Genomic DNA, 25,793 nt, shown 5'->3' with positions numbered 1-25,793 from the left:
AATTGTAAATCAGACAGGGACACTTTTAAATAGATTTCTTTTCACTTATATTCGCTCATCAGCAAAAAATATTTAAAATTTTACGCACACTTATTTGCCATTAAAGTTACATACGCACACGTGCGTGTGTGCACAAATGCACATAACACACACATACATATATATCGTCTTTGGTGTTTGTGCACAGAGTAAGGGAATCTAGTACTCAGGATATTTTTCATTATAAATATGTTTAAATAGATATTAAAAACATGGAGTCTGATAGAAGAACTGACAAAAATCTGAGGGGACTGGCATTTTCTGGGATCTTGAGATATGCTACTAAGTTCTGGATTCAGCACTCTATCCTGCCTGAATGTTTACCAGGGGCCATGCCTGAGAAGACTGTGTTTTTAACTACTCCCCACAAACAACTGAAATGTTCTTTAATATATGCTCCATTCTATGATGGTCACTGTCAAATGCCATTCCAAATGCACAGAATCACATTACTTAAAAGTAAAACTATGGAATTAAAAGCATTCACGAGGTACATGTGCGGGTGGTTTTGAAATGCCCAAGGCATCCATCGATTAAGTCGATCCACAATATCACCGCCCACCTTAAATCTCACTTCTGTGCAGCAGCTGAGCAGTAAATGCTCCATAAATACCTGCTGAATGGATAACGAGTCAGATCAGTACAAGGTATAAATGAACACGTGTACAATAAAGGGAAAAGAACTCTTAAGTTCCAAGGAACTTAGACTATTAAGATTTTGTTAAAGGAGAAAAGTGCTCCTTTTCCCCATTTTTAATAATTGTTTCCAATTTTGAGAGGTACTTCTTATTCTTCCTAGACTCTTTGAAAATGCATGAAAGCATTTCATTTTTGAAAATTGTGAAACATACATAGAGTGCATCAAAAGTTATATAAAAGGCAGTGATGACAGAGCAAACCCCTGTAATTCTAATCAGGTCCAAACACAGGTCCTCTATCTCCCTCAATCACACAACCCTCCCCAATGCCCTCTCCAGGTAAAACCATCCTAACTCGGTGACGACAGCTTTCTGGATTTTCTTCATAGGTTTTACGGTACATATACATATCCCTGAAAATACGCAGTCTATTATTCTGTATTGCCTTTTTATACGCAATTATCACTCTGTCTTCTACATACGCATATACAATACATACTGCCCCGTCCATTTCACTGAATATTGTATTACACTGCTTGGGGAAAAAGTCATCCTCTCTACTGTAGATGGACGCTGGACTTGCTTCTATCTGTAAGCTGTTACAAACATGCTCTATGTACCTTTTTGCAGACAGTCTATTGCATATCTGCACATGTCTCTCTAGGGTAATTCTCAGGAGTGGAATTGTTAGTTCACAAAATACGTTAATCTTCTGTTATACTAGATAATATCAAACTGTTTTTAAGTAGCTGTATCATATATATTTCTACCTGCAACGAGGACTTAATTTGTATTCCTCTGATTACTAAGGAAACGAAGCACATGTCGTATCTACTGGCCATTTGCATTTTCTCTTTTGTAAAGTGTCTGTCAAGTACTCTGCCAAGTTCTTTACTGAGCTGTTTCTTTTTCTTATTGCTTAGTCATTTTTTATTTGTAATCAACATAAGCTCTTTGCGAACTGTATGCGCTGTAAAAATCTTTTCCCATTCTGTGGCTTGTTTAATACTTGTCTTTGGATGAAAATGGGTTCTTAATTTTACCACAGTCAAATTTATCAATTTTTCCTTTACAGTTATCCCTTATGGTAGTAATTTTTGTCTTGTCTAAGAAATTTTTCCCTACCTCAAAATCACGGATTTATTCTCCTATGTTACCTTCTAAAAAGTTTTCTAACTTTGCTTTCACAGTTAGGTCTATAATCTTCCCGGAGGTACAATCTACTCAGAACACAGTGTTGCCTAAGTTTTGCAGTTTGTGAGATTTTTCCAGAAGCATAGGCTGCAGCACAGCAGGAGCACCTGTACTTTTTTCTTTAGAACACAGACTCAACCCCCACTTTAATCTCCCTTCCCCATTCCATGGCATTCTTCTTCATACAAACCTCAACATTACTAAAAACCTACCGTACGTAAGAGGTGAGATAACTTAGTATTTTTAAAAGCTAGAAACTTCTCATAGAATGCTTCTCATAGAATGTTATCTGCTGCTAGATTGGTATTCCTGTAACAATTATTTGACTTCCAAGACTTCTGCCCGATGCCCACAGGACACATGTCGAATGCCACGACAGCCTGGTATCCCAGGCGCTCCGTCATCTACACCCAATCTGTGCCTGCCTTAGCTTTATTACTCCTCTGTGCAAACTATTCCACAGATACTGTGTGTTTGTGGTGAAGTAAATATCAAGGGTTTTTTTTTTTCTTCCCTATATGTATAATTATTTATATGTATAATTAAAATATTTTATTCCTATTTTCTACATTTGTATAGTTGAATTAAATTTTTAAAAATTGTCCTGTTACTTTGGGGTGTAAAACCCATCAATCATGTTCTGTAACACAGTAGAAAATAAGGGTTTGGGTGAGTATTTAGGCATTTTGTGAAAGATGTTACAATTCTCCAATGCTGTTATTTGATATTCACTTATTAGTAATTCAAAGTGAATTTCTATAATAGTTTTTCTAGCACCATTTATTGAAAAGACTTTCCTTTTGTCAATGATCTACCTTGGTACTTTGGTCAAACATCAATTAACCAGACGTGTGGTTCGATTTCTGAGCTCTCTGTTATGTTCCATTGATCTACATGTCTGCCTATCCCTGTGCAAATACCAAACTTTCTGTATTACTGTAGCTTTATAGGTCTGACAGCTGGAACATCTGGCTGGAATAAGCTAATCTGCACCTTCCACCCTCTCTCCACCACGATTAGTATACTGGGAGTGGGGTTTGTGGAGGCCAGTATAATCAGAATTAATTTTAGGACTTTGCAGGGAATTCTGGGACACAACTGCTCTCTCGTGCCTTACATTAGTGCTTAACAACATGGCAGCCACCAGCCAGGTGTGGCTGCTTACATGACAATCAATGAAAACGAAAACTTCAGTTCCTCAGTTGCACGGGTCACATTTCCAGTGCTCAGCAGTTATGCTGGCTGGTGGCCACCGTGTCGGGCAGCAGAGATACAAAACATTTCCATCATGGCAGGAAGTTCTACTGGAGAGGGCTGCCACAGCTGATGCTGCCTGCAGATGTGACGCCTGGAGCTGCCACCGTCCTCATGAGGAAGCCAGCATCGGGACAAAGCTGGTGCTGAGGGAAAGCAGAAACTGGAGCCCGCCCCACCGAGCCGATCGCTACCACAAGGCTGTGTTTTTCCTTTGGGATGCAACAGACACCCCTATTTTAAAGGCCAGCTTCACTCAGGTCTTCTGTTGCTTGCAACCAGAAACAACCTAACTAATATGGAATAGTTTCGAAATGCGTGCATATGCATTATTTTAGTTGATCCCCAAACCCCACGAGATTTGAGACCTGAATCCTGTTCTCTCTTCCTATTAAACACTGAATTTAGCATCTGGTACCATAAACATTCAATACATAACTGGTTAATAGCCAAGAAATGCTCATTATACTAATTATAGAAATTCACTTTGAATTACTAATAAGTGAATATCAAATAACAGCACTGGAGAATTATAACATCTTTCACAAAATGCCTAAATACTCACCCAAACCCTTATTTTCTACTGTGTTACAGAACATGATTGATGGGTTTTACACCCCAAAGTAACAGGACAATTTTTAAAAATTTAATTCAACCATACAAACGTAGAAAATAGGAATAAAATATTTTAATTATATAATATTATGGGATAATCCTATATGAACACTGATGGCATAATAAAGCAAGCTGAAGTTTAAAATTCCTGTATAAACATTAGTTGCTATTTCTAAGTTCTTTTTGCAGAAAAGAACTCTAAGTTCTTTTTCAGTTTTTCAAGATAGATTCTGGAAATAACACAAGCCCAGAAATTGCCAAAGGGAAGAAAAAAAAATTTACAGTATGTGAAAAAAAATTCCATAAAAACAAAGCATTGCAGAAAAATATTCTCTATTGAATTACAAGAGGTAAATTCCAATATAAATAAACTGTGGTTTATTCTCTAAGATTCAAGCATGTAGCTTACTTACAAAGTTATAACCACTAACATTTAAAAACAATATGAAAAGTTTACCTTCTGGTATTTTACTGCTAAGAAACTATAAGAAATATTGAGTAAAGAAATAGAATCGTACGCCAATGTGCCTACATATATAATATTCTTCATAGAATATCCTTACGACCTGCAAGTATCGAAGCACACGCGAAAAGTTGTGAATCAACCCACCAAACAAAATTATAAGGTATGTTTACTTCTCAAAATACAATGTAATATAAGAAGTCCACACTACCACTTGGAATTGTTTACAGGTACAGCACTGATTATATAATTGTACATTAAAAAACAATTAATCAGTCTACGCCAAGACGACAGACACCCCTTTCTTTACACTGTAGATCCCTAGAGTTTCTCTCAGAACTAAGCTACAAAAGTAACTTCAAAATAAGTATGAACACTAGATAGCTGTCATCTTAATTTTAAACTACAAGTTTGAATGGCCAGGTTTTTTTTTTTTTTTTTAAAAAAGCTGCATGTCTGCATTAACTACCTTTTTATAAGAGAACTGAAATATCACTTAGACTATCTCACCTTATAGGCGTACACAGAACAATGTTTACATAGGGTAAGTCCCCTCGATCTTTCACTCTAAACGAGCTTCTAGCTCTAATAGTAATATTAAATAAATAAATATTAAGGCTGAATGATTAATATTTGGTAGGAAACATCAAAATCTTGGAATTTTAAGTGTCTTGAGTCGATATTGAAGCGTATCTAACAAAGGGACTTCTGTAGTAAGACAATAAAATAGCCAACACATCATCTTGTTAGGAAAACAGCAGAAATATATCCAGTTACCACTATATTCTGGCACAGCGCCTCGTACAAAGCATAAACATCGGTGCAATATAAACATCAGCGCGATCAATATAAAAGGGAGAAATAATGCATTTCATTCAACACTTTAACCCTTCCTCTTTTCTCTTCAACCTCTGTCAGAAAACTACAATTCAATTCTAACACAATTTATAGCTTGGGAAATACAAGACAGTAAAACCTAGGCAGTTATTATATTAACTCTTTCAATAGCTACCAAAACCTCCAGGAGGGAGTCAATAACTCATACACCTCTTTGGGATCTGGTTTACTTCTCAGCTCTCAGTTATTTCCACTCTTCACGCTACACTTCAGCTATTCTTAGCTGATTTTAACTCCATAAAACAACGGTGCTGTGTCTCTTCTCTTAATTTCCACATAAGCTCCCCCCGACCTAGAACACCTTTCTTTCACTCCTTTCCCCTCCCCGACCCTGTCCTTTAAAGGACTCTGATGAATATGTCACCTCTAGAGAGAGTTTGCTCTGACCACACTCCCAATCGGCTGTACTTCCCTCACTGGTCAGAAAATTGGCCAAAGTATCAAAGCAGTTCCAGAGAAAAAAGAAACAATTTCTCTGATGGTCAGTACTGAAACACTTCATTCCTGACACAGAGACATGAAAAGGTCAGAGGGATGTCCATTCGTCAATGCTCACGAGACATGCATTACAGAAATGTGAGCTATATTAGAAAGTGACACACAGCACTCTTTCCCCCATGAATTCCTGTTTATATAGCAACGTCAACCTGTGATGGAGCAAACTCCGACCTCAAGAAAATAAAACTTACACGTAGAGATGCATAGTTCCTGATAAAAAGCACATTAATGAAAACCTGTAATTGTGTGATGAATAATAAGGTTCACACACAAAGCAAAATAAAAACTGCAAAACTGAAATCGCAAAAGCTATGGTGATTGCCGTGGGAGGTGATGGTGCAGGACACGTGGGAAGAGGGGGCGGGCCGTGAGGAGTGCGGGCCTCACCCAGTGAATCACCACCACCCTGCTGCTTCAGGCTGTTGGGAATAAACGCACAGGGCAGGGGGCTGGTCCTCAGATGTCTCGTTATTGTTTCCCTTTCCCTGCCGCTGCACTGCTGCCCTGTAAAACATTAGGCCAGCCTCTTAGCACTCCCTGTCTGTTCCATTCCTCATCCGTAACGTGGGGCTGGGGGGGAACTGACGGGCTCAGAAAGGTTCTCTGAGGACATTAGAACACTGTCAGAAAACCTTAACATAATGACGCCTCCAGTTCTGTAAAGTCAGCGCCAGGTGATCTCAGAAGACACAAGTCATGTGTCTTTCTTTTTTTACTCAACTGAGGAATTGGAGTCCATTTCCCACGCATTCCCACCAGACCCCTGAAATACACTTATACCCGTGTAGAACTGAGTGGGAGGTAAACCCATTAGAAATGTGTTCCCTAGTTTGCAATGCACAACATCGGCGTACTCTTTTGAATTGATTTTCGAAAGTTTCTGAAAGTTACAATTTGTGCTTGCTCACTGCTTGACATTATTTCAGAGGAGAGATGCTCTTAGGGAGAAGAATATTTTAAAAGCTGGATCACCGCTGCCAAGAGATTGCATGTTAACTTGAAGTCTTTCGTCTCACTGCACTTAGGACAAGTTAGTTCAAGCTAATACAAGATTGCTTCGGCCTCACCTCAAACGTTTCTGATTCAGTAAGTCTGAGGTGGGGCCCAAAAACTTAGATTTCCAACAAGTTCTCTGCTCATGCTGCAGGTCAGGACACCACACTTGGAGAACTACTGATTTTAAATAACACATGCCTGGAACGATCGCTTTTACTACCAGCTGTTTTTATTTAATAACCGATTAGGTGCATCTTACATCGATTCCCTATCTTCCTTTAAGATATGATTTCCAAATTCCTTTGTAATTCGAAAGCAGGCAGGGATTATTAAGACTCAAAAAAAGCAGATTTTCTTTTTTAGAATCCATTTATTTATCACTGTGCCTCAACTGCCTCAACTGTAAAATGGGGACAATAGAGGGATTTAATAAGATAAATAAAAGTCCTTGAAAGAATACCAAGTTGTATTAATACTTGACAAATGTTTCATTAATCTTTTTGCAATTATGCTAATTTTCTGTTCATTATTGAGAAAAACTTATTCATGTTTGTTACATGGTATACATTACTGGTACTCGTATATGCATAAAATCTTATCTATTTATGGTAAAATGTTCCAGGGCTCCAATGGATTCGGTAAACTGGGGAGCAAAAGGAGGGGATGATGTCAAGGTTCTAATCGCAGGACGGCCACTAAATGGCTACATGACTCTGGACAAGTCATTTCACCTGAGTCTCAATTTCTACTTCTAAAAACGCTTCCCCGGGACCTGAAGATCAAATGAGATAATGCAAGTGGAATTTTTTTTTCAGGACTGTAGTATTCCGGTGAAGAAAAGACGTCTATTTGGGACTAGTTCACAACATATTAACAAGAGAGCTAAATGGCCATGGCCCCCGTTTTATATCCTAAAATGACAGTGCGATGACCTGAATCACCACATAAGCTATTTAGTGAATATTCTCCAATGCCACCAAGTCACAGCTATTGTAAAAATACAATATTTAGTATTCCTACAAAATGAAAGAAAAAAATGGATACAAAAGTAATCTCGGGCATTTATTGTGTAGCAGCTGCTAAAATCCTCACTTCATGCCTTAAGTATAATATTTATTTTGATGCAGAACCCTTCTGTTGGTTCTGGGCTTTCGTTTAGTATAAATTCAATGTATATACATACATGTGCATAAATAACTGGACTGGTGATTTTCATTTCTAGTTTCTAATAGTCTAGAATATATCTAATCCTTATTAATATGTAATTACATAATACAGTTCACACGTTTTTAAATCTTAATTTACTGAAAAAAATTGGGGTGGAGGTTGTAACATTTTCTTTGTATATTTCAATTAAATTACTACTATTTGTAACACGAAACAAGTTTGCCACTTGTATCAATGCTTAACCACATGAATATATACAATGTACATCCTTGATGACATTCTTTGCAGAATGCCTCCTAATGAAATAAAGGAAATAAAGTAGTAAAACTCATTTTTTGTAAACATTACATTCCTGAAAAGCAGTGTATAAACATTTTCAAATAAGCTGTCATTTGAAACACAGCAATGATTCTCTCCATTTCAAAGACATTCAGTTAATAAGGTTTAACTTAAGGACAATCTCCTAATTTACTAATGTGTAAGCTTCCCTTTTCAGGTATTAAGCTTTCTCAACATAGGACATCCTAGGAGACACTGCAGCCCTTAATTTAAAACACTAAATGCCACTTAAATATGTAAATGCCGTTGACTAAAAAAACAGCTACATAGAAATAATTTGTATCAGCTTCAATGACAAGGTTCAAGTTGATTAAAATTTTACGAAACTAGCTTTAAAATCGAGGTGGTAAGAAACAAGGAGAGCTAACGTAGAAAACCATTCTGTGGGGGGTTTCTAATTCCCACGGTTAAAAACTGAAAGGTGAACATCACATCTCCTCTTGGTTTATCATCGCAAACTCTAATATGATTTACTCCCTGGTGCTCCCAGAAAACACACTAGATCTAACTCAGCAGGCACAACACCCATGTGTCCTTATGCTGCAGACTATGCAGGTGAACAACACGGGGCACCCCCCCTTCTCTTCACAGTGCGTCCTCAAAGGGCCTGTGTGTAAGACACCCCAGAACAGAAATGTCTACAGAAGACTCCATTTGTAGAAATCCCAGACTAAGGGGCAATTTAGTAATATGAGGGAAAGTAAAATCCTACTGGTCATAAAGACTAACATCTATGCAACAGGAAAGCGGTGAATCCAGGTGAGAGGCCTTAGGAAAGCTGTTCACGAAGTTTCAGTTAGTTTCCCTGCTGAGCATGTTGCCAGAGGAAAGAGAAACGTCGCTGACTGAGAGCTGGTGGTGCTTCCACTAAAGGCTGCTGTCCTCAGCCGTGTGAGATGGCTAGAGTCCAGACACCACACCAACGTGTTAGACGTCTTTAGATTTAAAATCTGCAGCTGATAAAAGCGTATCTCAATGGCTTACAAAACTATGGGTAGAAAGAAGAGTCTTGCAGCTTGAATTAGAAATCTCTAAACAAAAATCACTATGCAGAGTCCACGGCACATGGGAGCCTTTCAAATATTTTTGTCTAATGAAAAAGCGGACATCAAAAAGTTTGCTTCCAAGTACTAGAACTGTTTGAAAGGCAACTAGATGAAAAAGGATACAATACTTCCAATGGGATTCTAAACATAAGCGAGATATTTGTAAACCACTTAAAAAGTGTCTGGCCCATAGGACTTTCTACATAAGGATTGTCCTTACTCCTATCTGGTAAACTTAATGTGGCTCACAACAATCTTTGTAGCTGGTTTAGTATAAGCCGTTACCGCCGCTGATAAAAAGAACTCAGACGTGTCTAAACTACTAGTGAGGACTAGTTAACGTTACTTTTGTTATGTGGAAGAATATCTAACAAGTTGTAACCACCATTGTCTTAGAAGCAAAGTTCACTCAGTAAGACATTAACATACAAGAAAGGCAAATTAAGCCTGGTAACCTAGCCTACCACAACAAATTAACCCCTTCTAATTCAACGGATCTTCTATCATTGCATTTCTGTAATTCAGAGCGTCATAAAAAACTACCGGCAGAGAAATATAAGGGAAATTTAAAACACATTCTCAGAACTATCACATAATCTGTGGAGGCAAATAAGTTAGATCCCTACAAAAATAAAGGATCTTCCTCTACCTTACTTGCATTTATTCGAATAAAATCTAAATTGGAACTTCATTTCTTTGATAGTTAATTCTGTGTCGTTTCACATGGTTTCAGTACTTTCACCAAGGAAATGCCTAATGTATTGAAAGAGTTTTCTGATATGACAAAACTAAGCCAAACTACACATCTTTTCAAGTAGTGGGGAAAAAAACTTAAGACTAAAAATGAAGCAAAATGTCTAAATATAAACAAAAAAGGACAAAAGTAGGTATGAGGCTAATTTAAACTGCCTTTGGAAATATACACGGGAAGTCACCTTTTATAAGATTTTCCAGCGGAAAAGATTTAAAGGAGGAGCCTATTAGCTCTCCTTTTTGAAGGTTTTGGTTTAAAAACACCATTTCTGAATAGACAGAAATCATTCTAAGCTCCCTTTCCTTTCCTTTCACTTCGTTAGGTTGGCCCAATGATACTAAAGGGCAGCAGTGTGTTTTGTTTTTTTTAAAAAAAAAGAAACTGAGGAAGGACATCCTTCCCCCACAACTAAAGCACTATGAACAAAATAGAACTATTATTTACACCATTTTCATTTCATTTCATTAGTTTGCAGTTGTGGGTACTCACTGACATAATGAAATGATTCAGACATTAAAACGGAAACTTCATACTGCCCAAACCGATAGTTTCTCAGAATATTAATTTACAAACTCATAAAATGAGTAATCATAGATGAAATGGTAGATTATATTGGGTTCACAGCACCACGGCCTAGTTTATTTTGTCTCAGTGAACAGGCGATGTTTATAACATAAGAGGGTCAGCATATAGCAACATTTAGATCCTTCTAAGAAACGGCTCAGAGAACAGATGTGTCTGTAACTGACACTTTGGATGTAAAAAGCAATCGGACGGTTCCAGTTATTCCTCCAGTGAAAGAATGATCTGCAGTTCAGGCATTGCTAGATAGTTACCTCAACAATGTCGGAGTTGGTTCTGCTTTCGTGAGGTTCATTGTATTCCGTGTACTTGAGAAGGACTTTGTCCATGTCAGTGCTGGCGTACTGAAACAGCTTGTTCGAGCTGTTGAAAATGATGAGGGCTATTTCACAGTCACAGAGCACACTGAGTTCATAGGCTTTCTTCATGAGTCCAAACTTTCTCTTTGTAAAAGTGACCTAGACAAGCGAAGGAAAAGAAAGTGTGTTTTATGAGGAGCAGCACGTGAACACAGGCTACCTGAGGAGAGTCCTCTTTACACTGAGTCAGACCCGGACACTGGAGAAGGTTCCTGGCCTCATGCTGCACGAGCCTCTCCTCCCCTATGGACGGACACAAGTCCTGCCGCGTGTGCCCAGAGGCGCTGACAAAGCTGCGTCCTCCGAGGTTCTCCTTCACCCTTGGCTGCCACTCCACTGCAGAAGGCAAGGGACCCGAGAAGGAAACCGCTGGCCAGCGGCCCCTTCTCATCCAGCCTACCACGGCTGCCCTCAGGAACCCCAAGGGTCTGCTCCTCCACTAACCCATCAGGACTCACGCTTCTCCCTGAACCACGAGCACACCCACTGCTCTAACTCAGACCTCCCCGCTCCAAGCCCTTCCACTGCACCCACTGAAACTCGGTCTCGGATCAGCAAATTCCCTTATGAACAAATTTCTTTCTCGCTAAGTTTTGTTTGTTTGTTTTTAAATATTACATCTCCTACGCTCAATGGCCTGGAAGATGTGTCCTTTTTGCTCCCTATTGCCTTCTCTAAATTATTTTTCCTTCCTTCCCCTTCAAAAACCCTAGATCTTTTCAAGGTCATGCCATGAAATTTGTGTACCCAATAGTTCTCCTCCTGGTGGGCACCACGTGGTCCCCAGTCCCCTTCCCTCACGCACTGATAGGTATTACCTGACACCTTCTCCTTCTAGCCCTGCTCTTATTTCTGGTGACTTCAGCGTCTGCGGAAAGAATCAGTGCCAATACATTGGTGTCTCAGCTCCTTTATGTCCCAACCTCCAAATGAGCCGTCTCCAGCTCGTCCCACGTCACACCTTTAGTTCTGCCCTCACTAACAGGCACATGACCTCCAAACTACAGTTGCATGCGTTACACATGGACTGTCTCTCTCCAGAAACGCTTTCACCTTGGTCAGTCCCCCAATCATTTACCTCAGCATGTGCTGCTATCTGTTCTCATGTCCGTTCTTCCCTCTTTAGATTCCAGGACCCATTACAGTTTTCACTCCCGTGGAGACATACGTAACTCCTTTACCCTTCTGTCATTAACGTACCTGCTTGGACAACCCCAACCAAGGACTGTCCCCTTATACATGTGCCGTTAGCCCTGTATCTTTATCCAAGCAGCTCACACTCTCCTCCTGGGTGCGCTCGCACACACTCACACACACACACACACACACCTGGTGTTCTAAACTGATGATCACAAATCTCACTAACACTCGACATTGCGTGACAATCACAACTTGGCTTGTCTCATTAGCTCACTCTCCAAGTCAACTATTTCCCACCTTCTCTCCCTCGAATTCACTCTCTGATGATAACGTTGCCCCAAACCCCTGAGAAGAGAAATGGGCAGGAACTATCTCACTTCCCATCACCAAATCTATCAGTTTACACGCTTCACCTCGTACCTTTCCACACTCTCCCGTACGGCTGTTAATGCTGACAGTCCTGTTCCTGTTGCTACCCATATGCTTCCCTCTCTCTCCCCTTCAGTGGTTTCCTTCCTCTCTACTAGATCACCTCAGCGTGCTGCGTCTTCTCCTCCCCACGTCCCACTAAGACTTCTCAGTATCAGGATCAATAACCTTCAATTTACGCGACTCAAGTCAGTGGTCACTTTCGTTCTTGTCTCACTGCGCATCTCAGTCACTTTTGACAAAGGTAACCATGTTCTCCTTCTCCCCCGGGCACGTACGACACCACCCAGTCCTGGTTTTCCTCCTACTTCAGGGGCTGCCGCTTTGCAGCCTCAGAGCTGTTCCCTCTGAGGCACGGAGCTTCAGACTTGGCTCCTCCCCCTCTTTGCCTGCACAGCCCTTGTCAAGTGGAGGCATCCGGCTGCAGGAGTTTTAAAAACAACCAATGTGCTCTTCTCACAGTCTTCTTCTTTCAGCAAATGGCACCACTATCCATTCAAACAAAACACAACGAAGCAAAAATACCCGACAGTTACCCTGGATCCCTCTTATTCCAATAATCTACCCTACCCAATCCATTAGCAAATTGTGCCAACTCTCCCTCTAAAGCGTATCTCAAGTCGACCCACTTTCGTCTACACCACACCACCTTATGCTAACGTACATCATCTCTCATATATGCTATTTATATAATCGTCTCGGTGGAGTTCCTACTTCACCTACAGTAGTATTTGCCACACCTGCCAGAGTGAGATTTTTAAAATATAAATCAAAACGTGTAAGTGGGAATTTGTCATTGCACTGAAAGTGACAGCCAAACTCATTACGCAAACGAAAGCAAAGGTCCGGCCTGCATCTCTCTATCTGACCTTATTCCCCATCACTCGCCATTACCTTGATTACTAAGAATCCCTCCTATAAATGGGAACCTTTGTTTTGAAATAGGCTTATAAATTGTGGTACGTGAAACATATTACAGATTTAATTTATGTTACGAAATTCAAAAAATTTTTTAAATATCAGTATTAATAAAGCTATTTCAGTATTAGGAAAAATAAATACAAATGTTATTTTTAAACTGGCATTTTACTCCAGGATTATAATCTCTATAAAGAAAAGAAAAAAATAGGGCTAAAGGCCTAACCTACAAAACTCAGTGCCTCTACAAACTCTACAAACACCACGAACGGCCTAGTTACTAAACTTCCTTCCACCTAGCAAGCACATCACATCTGATTTTCAACCAAGGCATACTACAGGGCAAGAGACAGTGTGAAGAAACAGCAAGGAGCAGAGGCAGAGTCGGCTATGGCAGGAATGTTGGGATTATCAGACCAGCAATTCCAAATAACTAATTAACATGCAAAGGGTTCTACTGGGTGAAGCAGACAACATGCTGAGAACAGGTAAAGCACAGAGATGGGAATCCTACAAAACAGAATGCTGCCAATAAAAAACACTAACGTAAATGAAGAATTGTCCTTGACAGGCTCATTAGCAGGCTGGAAACTGATGAGGAAACAATCTCTGAGCTTGAGGATATGTCAACAGAAACTGTGACTACCAGAAGAAGAAAGAGAAATAACAGAAGAAATATTTGAACCAATAACATTTGAGAACTTCCCCCAAATTAATGTCAGACACCAAACCACAGATCCAGAAAGCTCAGAGAACACAAAACAGGATAAATTCAAACAATAAACAAGCACACAAGAAACTCCCTGAAAACCCAAAAACAATACTGAGGCATATAATACATAAACTATAGAAAATGAAAGATAAAAAGAAATCTTGAAAGCATCCAGAGGGGAAAAACACCTTCTCTACACAAGTGCAAATATAAGAATTACATTCAATTTCTCCTCAGAAACCAGGCAAGGAGAAAGAGTGATTTATTTCAAGTGTCGAGAGGAAAAAAAACCACCAACCTAAAATGCTGTAGCTTGAGAAATTATACTTCAAAAGAAATAAAGATTTTCTCAGACAAATAAAAACTGATGGAATTCGATGTCAGTAGACTTGCTGTGAAAGAAGTTTTAAAAGAAGTTCTTCAGAGAGAAGGAAAATAATATAGATCAGAAATTCAGCTCTACATAAAGTAAGGAAGAGAGTCAGAGAAGGAATAAGTGAAGGTAAATTAGGAACCGTCTATTTTTGTTATTCTTAATTGACCTAACGGGTAACAGTTTGTTTAAAATTATAGCAACAATGTATTACATGAGTATAGCTTATGCAACAGTGGAATGAATGACAGCAACAATACAGGGATAGAAAGGAAGTGCTAGAAATACTTTGTTATAAGGTAGCTGTACTACCTGGGAAGCTTATATTGGATTAGTTGCAAATGTATATTGCAAAGTGTAGGGCAACCACTTAAAAAGAGTGAAAAATAAGTATAACTAATGTACTAAGAAAGGAGAGAAAATGGAATCATATAAAATGCCCAAGTAAAACCACAAAAAGCAGAAAAAAGAGTGTAGGAATAAAGAACAAGGGCAACAAACAAAACACAAATATGGTATATACTAATCCAACTACAATGGTCACTTTAAAAGTCAATGGCCTGGGCCGGCCCAGTGGCTCAGGCGGTTAGAGCTCCATGCTCCTAACTCCGAAGGCTGCCGGTTCGATTCCCACATGGGCCAGTGGGCTCTCAACCACAAGGTTGCCAGTTCAATTCCTCGAGTCCCGCAAGGGAGGTGGACAGCGCCCCCTGCAACTAAGATTGAACACGGCACCTTGAGCTGAGCTGTCGCTGAGCTCCCGGATGGCTCAGTTGGTTGGAGCGCGTCCTCTCAACCACAAGGTTGCCGGTTCGACTCCCGCAAGGGATGGTGGGCTGCGCCCCCTGCAACTAGAAAACGGCAACTGGACCTGGAGCTGAGCTGCGCCCTCCACAACTAAGGCTGAAAGGACAACAACTTGAAGCTGAACGGCACCCTCCACAACTAAGATTGAAAGGACAACAACTTGACTTGGAAAAAAGTCCTGGAAGTACACACTGTTCCCCAATAAAGTCCTGTTCCCCTTCCCCACTAAAATCTTTAAAAAAAAAAAGTCAATGGCCTAAATACACCAATTACAAATAAAGATTGTCAGTGGATCAGAAAACCACACCAAACTACATGTTGTCTCCAAGAAACCCACTTTCAATATAAAGACACATGAAGAGCAAAAGTAAAGGGATGGAAAAAGACACACTCTACTAGTACCAATCAAAAGAAAACGGAAGTAACTATATTAATTTCAAACAGAGCAGATTTCAGAGCAAGGGACATTATCAGGAATAAAGAAGGGCATTCCATAAATAAAAAAGGGTCAATTCTCCAGGAAGACATAACAATCCCTAAGGTGTGTGAATCTAACAACAGAGGGTCAAAATATGGGAGGCAAACTGGTAGTAAGTACCTCAAGGAGAAATAGATGAATTCATTTATTAGGCAGGAGACAGCAATACCCCTCTATCCAGAATGTTGGAGAACAGATCCAACAGGCAGAAAATCAGTAAGGACCATCATCCACTGAATATAACCGACATCTACTTCATCCAGGAAGAGAAGAGTCCACATCACTCTTAAGCTCACACAGAGAGGCTTAATCACTGCTAAGACCATATTCTGGGTCATAAAACACAGCTTACAAATCTAAAGGAATAGAAATCGTACAATGTGTGCTCTCAGGCGACAATGGAATTAATCAATCAACATACACAGTTGGAAAATCTCAAAATACTTGTAAATTAAACAGCACACTTCTAAATAATACAAAGGTAAAAGACGACTCTCAAGGGAAATTAACAACTGTTTTGAACTAAATGAAAATGAAGATACAACTTACAAAAGTTGTGGGATGGAATAAAAGCAATGCTTAAAGGGCTTCCCGGAGGATGGAATGCATATACCGGCAAAGAAGAATGAGCTAAAATCAGTAACTAAGCTACCATCTTAAGAAATTAGGAAAAAAGGGCAAATTAAGTCCAAAGTAAGCAGAAAAAAATAAAAATTAGAGCCGAAATCAATGAAATTGAAAATAAGAAATCAATAGAGAAAAATCAACAAAACAAAAAACTGGTTCTTTGGGGAAAAAAATCAATAAAAGCAATAATGTCTAGCTATGCTAATTAAGAAAAAAAGAAGACCCAAAGTACGAATAGCAGAAATGAAAGAAGGGACATCACAAGTCAATTGCAGATCCCACAAACATTTAAAACATAACAAAGGAATAGCATAAACAACTCTATGCCTAAAATTTGATAATCCACATGGAACAGACCAATTCCTTGAAAGACGCAATATGCCAAAACTCACAGAAGCAGCAGATATAGGCTTATTCAGATTCTCTATTATTGAATCAATAAATAATAACCTTACAAAACAGAAAGCATCAGGCCCAAAATGGGTTCCCTGGTGAATCCTACCAAACATTTGAGAAATTATCCCAATCCTCTACAGTCTCTTCTTCTGAAAGACAGAAATAAAACGCTTTTATCCATGGTTTCGCTTTCCAAGGTTTTAGTTACCTGCGGTCTACGGTGTGGTCTGAAAATATTAAATGGAAAATTCCAGAAATAAGCAAGTCATAAGTTATAAATGGCGCACTGTTGTTGGCGTGATGAACTCTCGCGCCAGCCTTCCCGGGATGCGACTCCTCCCAACGTCTAGTGCATCCATGCTGCACGTGCTACTTGCCGGGGGTCGTTTCGGAGCCTTCTGGGTTATCAGAGCCACTGGCACGGTACCCCGGTGCTTGTATTGAAAGGATTATTTTACTTAATAACGGCCCCAAAGTGCAAGAGTGGTGATGCTGGTGATTCGGACATGCCAAGGAGAAGCTTCCTTTCAGAAACAAGGAATGTACACATAGGAAAAACCACCCGCTATGTGAGGCTTTGGTACCAGCCACGGTTTCAGACATCCACCGCGGGTCTCGAAAAGTATCCCCATGATAAGGGGGTCTATGTACTGACGATAGCTTAAGATAAGACCATTCTGCCCAGAAGATTAGATATAACCAAATAAAATACAAAGCAGAAAAATAATCCTTTAGAGTCTACATTTTGCCTCAATTTTAAAGTTTCAATGAGATGTTTTTGGTTGTCATACAGAAATTTTCCTTCTAGACATCAGTTTTATAAGACATGTAAGAACGATAGTCAGTAACGGCCTCCTAATTAGGACAGTGGTAATTAGTCATTATAATACAGCTACAGTTCATAAATTTCATGTGATGCAGGTAACACAACCTAAAATTAGGCTACTTAAAGAATACTGATTACATAATTACAATTCAATATTCAGCTCACTATTCCAAAACAACTACTACTTCTAAGATGAAGATATAAATCACATTAAAATGGTATAAATTCTTTATATTGATTTAATTTCAAGAAAAAATTTATTTTTCAATTCAAAATGGAAGAATAAAACCATGTTTACTACACTCAAACTCAGTCAAAACATGAATGAATGAATGAATGAATGAATGAATGAATGAATGAATGAATGAATAAATGAATGACATTGGGTTTTCTTCAAGGAAAACAGTCAGGCCCCTAAACTACGAATTTTCACCTACCAAACTGGAGACATTCAAATGAAAATGAGAAGTGATTTGGAGAATTCACATAGCTTTTTTTCACAGAAGTGGCACTGTCACAGTGCTGGAAAGGCTAGCCAAGTGTCCTTTGATTAGCACTGTAAGATTCAGAAGTGTGGGAAGGCAGTGAAAGAAATGGGGGCTTAGAGAGAGGGAGGGAAACCGGTAAAGACTCTGTTTTAAATACACAATGTCAGGTGATATAAAACTGAAAAAAGAATTTTATAGAAAAGCCATTTTTTGTTAACTTGCATGTAATGTCATTGCCAAAGATATAAAAGATAACTGAATGATCTAAAAAGTGAGATAGCATCACTCAAAAAAGATTCAGAAAAGAAAAAAAAAATCAAATCATAAGGAAACTCAAAGAATCAAAACAGAAGATAAAAAGTTAAAACGAATAAAGCTGTTGGGTATGGTGGACAGATAATAAATATACTAAAAAAACCACAGAACAATTGGAAAAGTAAAAATATTTGTTAAAAAATAAAATGTTGAAAAGCTACACCCTTCCTACAAAAATATGATAAATAATCAAACTCATGGAATATTTTGGTTAAGGTATTGAACATCAAGTCAGTTATTAGGAGAGAGAGAAAAACAAATCTCTGTCTGACATTAGAATAATGGCAACACTCAAAGCCAGAAAATCTTGAAATAACCTCTACCATGTTCCGGGGAAAAGCAATGGGATCCTAGGATGTTATACCTAGCTGATTTATGCTTCAAGTATAAAGGCAACAAACATTTTTAAACATAAAAATACTCAGGAAATACAACCCCCATGAGCCCTTCTTAAAAGACAAACAAAACAAAACTACTTGCTGCAAAAGTCCAGTCATTTAAGTAGAATATAAATTGCAAAACACTGGGATTTTTTTCAATTTTGGTCAATGCTGCATACTCAGCTTCTAAAACGCTGCATGGCACAGAGTGGTACTAAAAAAATTTGCTCCGTGAATCCATAAACCAAAAAATAACAACCAAAAAATGCAAAAGCCACAGTAAAGAACTGGTGATAATCAATGAATCCTTTAAATTTAGATCTGCGATTAAATAACCATGGAAATTATGATTACAGAACAGAATATACTAATTTTTACAATTTAAAAAAAACCAGCAGATTGAGTCCTGACAAGAAAATGACACCGTATCTACCTCCCCCAAAATTAACCCAGTGAACTAGAAGTATTATGAATCCTAAAGAACAGAGAAAGGTATGAGGAACTCCAGGTGTTATGCTGGAATATGTACTGAGCGGGTAGTGAGTACCGTGTATGGAGGCTTGTAGCCTAAGAAATAGCCAGCGGGGCTATGAAAAGATCATTTTTAAGAGAACAGTTTGAGTTCAACTTGTGCCTCTCATCTCCATGCTGGGGACACTCAATGCCTGTCACCTCACAACAGGGATTGGCAACAGTGCTGTGCAGACATGTCCTCCAGATAACATCCGGGCATCACAAACACATAGGAACAAACTAACCTGTGGCCCTGACTTCCCAACCACTCTTACGCAAAACCTTCAAGGTGAAGGTTGGTAGATTTCCATTCAGAGAAAGTATCTTCTTCCGGGGCTTTTTCCCCTGGGGACCGAGTGTAAAGCTGCAATCTTTAAGGATATAAGGAGTGAAATGATTAGCTGTGACTTACATTGATGCCTGCGGCCTTCTGACAAATTGAAATAATCAACTAAGATGGTATAAAATAGTCCAAACATACAAAAGAGGACAAAGAATAAAATCCAACTAAACTGGCAAGTCAAGCGATATTAGGAGAGTGAACCCAAAAAACCAAAGTCCAGCCACATGCTATTTACGAAAGATACACCTAAAGCATAATGATAGAGTAAGGTGGAGAGCAACGGACAGAATGAGACTTAGCAGGAAAATTCTAGCCAAAGAAAGGTGTAGCTACATGAATGTGAGACAAAGCAGATTTAAGACAAACATGCCTTATTGAGGAGAGAGAGCCAACGTATATTGAAAAATTCACCAAGGATGTATAACAAACACTAATGTATGAGCCTAATGAATAGTCCCAAAACATATAAAACAATATGTATTAAACTAGTAAAACAGAGAAACTGACAGGCCTACGGTTGTGGTAAGTGTAAGTATGCACAGGCTCAATGAGCCAAAGACAAAAAAAAAGCACGAAGACGACAGATAATTGGAACACAAAATGACACTGACTAATAAACACGTAGAATTCTGCATCCAACAATTAAAGAACACACATTTATCTCAAGTCCGCTTGGAACCTTTACAGAAACTGACCAGGATGTAGGAAATAAAGCAGCCGTAACACATTTTAAAGTGTTCGCAATCTCTGTAAAGGCAATATAAACCGCTAGAAAACACTACGGGAAGTCCTATCATAAAAGTGTTTACAAAGTGTTTCCGTAACGATTGAAAGATACTATCTGAAACACATAAAATGCATACAGAATTAATATCTAGAATATGTGAAGAACTTCTAAGAAAAAAAGATCAACAACCCAGCAGAAAATGGGCAAAGCACTAAAACAGGTAGCATGTCACCTTCATGAGACCAGAAACAAATGTAAAACAAAAAAGAGAGCAAGGGAGGGCGGGAGGGAGGAAGGTTATTTAGGGAAATACTGCTCCAATGACTTGAAGTGTGGTTTTGTCCTCCTAGCTCAAAACCTCCGGTAACTCAGATCCCTCCTTGCTGTTACCTCCTTCAGTAAGGGCGCCCTGAGAGACCTCCCCCTCCCCCAGGATTTTGTGGTTTCTCCATACGCCCATCACGGACGCGTCCGTCTTCTATTTGCCATGTACTTCAATCTCCTACGTACACGACACACTTTTAAGGAGTTCCCAGTGCCTCAGCTACAGTAGGTATTCACATGTGAAGGAACAAAATGACATCTCTTCTGCATAAAAACAGTATTTCCCCTCTGAATGCAAGAGTAATGAAACTTTTAACTCAGAATCCACAAAATCAAAAGTCAGTACAATTCAGATATCCTTGCAGTTTTTGACCAATTGTGTCTGTGCCTGATCTGACCTGAAAAATAAACTGCCCAAGTCCCTCTTCTGTATCTCTCCTGCCTTCTTTGCCAAAAGCACCTGAGGAGAAATTCAGATCCCCCTGCCCCATTTCGCAGCCTGGCAAGAAGCTGTCTTCCAGTTAATTCAAAGTAGGAACAGGCTAATTCTAGTTGCTGAACTGAAGCGGCAGGCTCCATTTTTTAACCAGCTCATTTCCTTAACTTCAAAAGTTGCATTACCCCGTCACATATTCCTAGCTCCCCTTTCCCTATAAACACGTGGAGTCCTTCCCACTGGTAGGCCCAATGTACCTACGCTAGATTTCAATATAACTCTCTACGGGATAAGGCGAGCTCAGGGGGTCTGCGTGGTTTGCTAGTCTCTGCTCGCCTGTCATTCCCCAACAGGGTTTCTAGTTGACATGTGCACTGCATGGATTCACAAAGCAGGCCCCCAGGCCTCCTCTACATGGTGCAATCCTAGATCTGTGAAGGGAAGTTTATTTGCAGCCTTGCTGACAATCATTCCTTAGAACAATGGTATGGCTGGTTGTCGGTCTTCCCTCTTTTACCCACCTTTGTAACGAACCAGTGTGGACCTTCCACTTTAGCTAAGGGACCTAAGGGGCTGAAACAAGGGCCTCTTCACTTCAGTCTGTTGGCAGCCCTCCCCACTGCCACGAACTTCGGTGCCAGCTGCTCCACTGGGCTTCGTCTCCAATCATATTCCTATTACCAGGTGAACAACTCCAAGGACTTTGCAGCAAACACCTTCCGTGCTGTTCTGTCCCTGGTGAGCTTCCAGAAGCCGGCTGTTCTTGAAACTGATATGGAACCTTTCCAGACACAGCATCTCTCCCTCCTGCATAGTCTTCGAATAGTAGTTCATTTACAATAGTCTATGAAATTATTTTTCCTCCTTTCTTTTGAACCAAGGAGTTGGCAAACTTTCCCTTCAAGGCTCAGAGAGTAAAGACTGTAGGCCTATGGGCCACGCAGTCTGTGGGGTAACTACTCAACAATGTTGTTGTAACATGAAAACAGCCACAGACAATATATTAACCAATGGGCGTGGCTGTGTGCTAATAATGCTTTATTTATAAAGACAGCCAGCCAGCCCATAGACCACAGTTGGCTAACCCTTGCTGTAAACTTTTAGAACTCTGGTATTCATATATCAGTATCATTATAATTATCTTGAATTTGTAAGAATTTACCGATATTTATAGTAAAAATTAACTTCAATATATTTTATCATTTAAAGCCGAAACATATACATAAATGTTTTAGAACAGTCATAAGAGTTGTAAAAATAATTCTCATTACTTGTTGGTTAACTAGACAATTTAACTGACCAGACCGCATGCATTGATAGCTGTAGTTAACTCAGGTATTACCTACTTATGAAAACAGAGGTGATGATTTAAAATAATGATCAATATATAAATAACTAACAATCAAACACAATCAAGTATACAGAAGATTAAATATGATAAATCTAAAATCTACATAATGGATTGTAGTGGAACTGTGGTACTTTACTTTTCTCCTATTTGCCTATGTTTTTTATAATGAACACATATGAGTTCTCAAATAAGAAAAAAGTTTCTTTAAAGCACACAATGAAAAGCCAAAAGTTTTGGATTGCTAAAATATTTAATTTAGTCTGGAAATAAAAATATTTAGACTTGAAATTAAATTTAAGAAAAATTCCACCATTTTATCCTACACTCCTTTCGTAAAAAAAAAAAATATTTACAACAATTAAATAGGTAAATTAAAATTTTCATTTACCTGTCGGTTCCTTTCATCCATTATACGTGTGATTTGTATTTTCTTCCGCCCCATTTTCAGTCACCTTTCCTTCCTTATATTCCAAATATTTAATTCAAAATTTAATTTTCTTCAATACCCTAATGCATTGTACACAGCTTCTATTATTTCAGCTTCTTCTAGTCCAAGGGCTCCAGGTGAAATTTTCGGTAAGATCTAAAAGAAAACACAAATTAGAAAATTTAAGTTCTGTGAGTTTGCGAATGATGTGAATGTTATACAATTTTCAAAGCTGCTTTTATGCTGCAAGTTAACAGCATTACTAGGGGAAATTACTGCTTACATAAATGAATAAAGAAGCTGAAGCCTTGTTAACATTTCCCCCTAAAATGTCTCTTGACTCTTTTTCATGCCTCTCGTTCTGGCTAAAAGAGTGCAATTACGACCTTCGAGTTTTTCTCAGTGCATCTAATAATAGCAACAGCAACAGCCAACACTTACTGAGATTTTTCTATGCGCCAGGCACTTTTCTAAGTATCAGATCTGTCTTAACTCATTCAATCCTAACTGCAATCCTCTGTGTTCGTTACACTCGTCATCTCACGTAATAAATAGGGTTACTGAAGCAGAGAGATTAAGTACTGCGTCCAAGGTCACACAGTAAGGGGCTGAGCTTATAATATGAACTCAGGGAGTCTGGCTCCAAGAACTTCTCTTAAACGTTGTAGAATATCCTTAAAAGCTTCTGATGGCCCCCATGTCAAAAGATGGGCTAAGAATCTGCATCGCCCCAATCTGCCTTTTCATATTCTTCTTGCAAATTGCTGTAGCCACCAGCAAGTTTACTATTTATCAATCCACAAAGACACTATATACTGCCATTGTATTAGGTTGGTGCAAAAGTAACTGCGGTTTTTGCCATTATTTTTAATAATATATAATAATATATACCTAATAACATATACTTAAATGAAATACTAATCCTCTAGCTATTTAATGACCTCCTTATCAGGCAAGATTCAATTGGAATGTCATCTCCCGAATTCCCCTTGGTAGAATAAATAAGAGCACCTCACTCTGTGGGTATGGGTGTACAAATTCCAAGTCCATTTTCCTCTGGGTCTGTGAAACCTTCAAAAACAAGAATTTCCTGTTTCATTTACCTCTATACTAGAATGACTGGCAATGATATAATTTGTCATGCTCTAAATGATAGTTATATGTCAAAAAACTAGTGCTTTCAAAACTTCCATGATATTTATGAAGGAATGGGGACAAATCTAAAACAGTTACAATAATAATTTCTCAGGGGAATTTTACTGAAGTATTTTAAATATTGTACATGTATATCTATAAAACTTCAATTGTGCTGTACAACTCCAGTGTTTGATGAAATCTGGCTTTTGCTCAAAAGCAGTGAGCTTTTCAATTCTCATCACTACCATGGCATTTCTTACATACCTTCCCTCATTCATTCTTTTATTTCTTCAGTCATACAAACATTAATTGATCATCTATTAACATCTAGTAATCTATTAATCGATCACCTACTTGCAAAAAATGTACTTCCAAAAACTTAACAAGGCACACTGGATAACATAGTCAAGAAAAACAGGCAATGTTTTCTCATCTCAGAGCTCAGAGTATAGTAGGAGAAAACACATTAACCAAACCATCACATAAACGAGTTTGTACAATTCAAAATTTCAAAGTTCGTTCATCTGACCTACATTCATGAGTCAGGAAAGGGCTGCCTGAGAACATGTCTCATACGCAAACCTAAGTACGAGGGCATATGTACCAGGCAAAGAAAACAGCATGTACAAAAAAGTCCCATGAAAAGAGGAAGCAAGAACATCAGAGGAAACGAAAGGTGGCTGGTCACTGGTAGGAACCAATCACACCAGCAGGTGCGCTGCAGAATGTTTGTTTTCTCAACAGACAGCAATAGAAACAACAGAAGCTCGCTTACTCCAAATCCGGTTCCCTAATCGCACACATGGCACCCAACTCGCATTATGAAAACCTGCACTGGAGTAGGCAAGACAAATACTCATACATTTCACTGCAGAGATATTAATGCTGACACCTGTGAGGTATATGCACTGTATTATCTTGTATAATCTGCAAAATTCTGAATCCTAGAACATAGCCGAGCATTTTTCTTTTGACCATGGTGGAGTAGTAGGTTGCTTCAAACCAACCTTCCTCTAAGAACCACCAGAACAGCAACACAAAAAGTAATCTGTTTAAAACCACTGGAGAACTGCCAAGACAGTAAGAATTTGTAGGGCTGAGATCTGGAAGACACAGATGAGACCTGCCTTTAGACTCATTTTCCCCCTAGAGTCATTTGTAGATTCTTAAATTATTGGCTGTCAAGAGATCTACGGGTAGGGGCAGAAAAATCAGATTCAGCGCCTGCCAAGCCAAGGAGGAATAGCCCCAGTAAACACACCAGGAATCTGGAAGGAATCCAAAGGACTACACCCAGCTATAAAGGTTAGCCAGAAATAGACCAGGCCACACAAAGATGGGCTATAGCTTTAAATCATCCCAATTCATGCTTAAATTAAGGTAATCTGACCTAAGCACCTAGTGTCATTACCCAGCTGCATGCTAATAAAATATTCTCACAAGATTTTAGCAAAAGTAAATCTTATCAGCAAAATGGTATCGTCCAGAAATTCAAATTATCGTATCATTTTATATAAAATGTCTAAAAAAACAAAACAGTGAAAACCTGACTGAAAACCAAAATTAAAAAATGGTAATTGAAACATACCCATAGTAAAATCCAAAAAGGACTTTAAAATGTAAATGTGTTCAAAGAATTAAAAAACAAAGAATTTTAGCAGCAGTACCTAAAAATATGAAAAACACAGCATTGAAAAAAATAATTTAGAAAACAGAAATTAAGAAAATTGGTGGAGGGGGCAGCCGGAGGGCTCAGCTGGTTAGAGCACAAGCTCTGTTAACAACAAGGGTTGCAGGTTCGATTC

General features: G+C 38.8%; 1 protein-coding gene across 10 annotated transcripts in view; it reads right to left on the bottom strand.

The window, feature by feature from the left end:
• MEF2A (myocyte enhancer factor 2A) overlaps nucleotides 1–25,793 on the bottom strand; it is a 114,769-nt gene that overhangs the window by 39,712 nt on the left and 49,264 nt on the right. For all 10 annotated transcript variants that reach the window (XM_033100034.1, XM_033100039.1, XM_033100040.1 and 7 more), the window contains 2 exons: nucleotides 22,813–23,007; nucleotides 10,737–10,940 (listed from right to left, as the gene is read on the bottom strand). In XM_033100034.1, coding sequence (XP_032955925.1) covers nucleotides 10,737–10,940; nucleotides 22,813–22,866 — 258 coding nt within the window. In that variant the 5' untranslated portion in view covers nucleotides 22,867–23,007. The remainder of the gene's footprint in view (nucleotides 1–10,736; nucleotides 10,941–22,812; nucleotides 23,008–25,793) is intronic.

Source organism: Rhinolophus ferrumequinum, chromosome 28 (genome assembly GCF_004115265.2).
Source record: "Rhinolophus ferrumequinum isolate MPI-CBG mRhiFer1 chromosome 28, mRhiFer1_v1.p, whole genome shotgun sequence".
Taxonomy (NCBI): Eukaryota; Metazoa; Chordata; class Mammalia; order Chiroptera; family Rhinolophidae; genus Rhinolophus; species Rhinolophus ferrumequinum.
The sequence above is the reverse complement of the archived record's forward strand: the minus strand, read 5'-3'. Positions and strand labels throughout refer to the sequence as shown.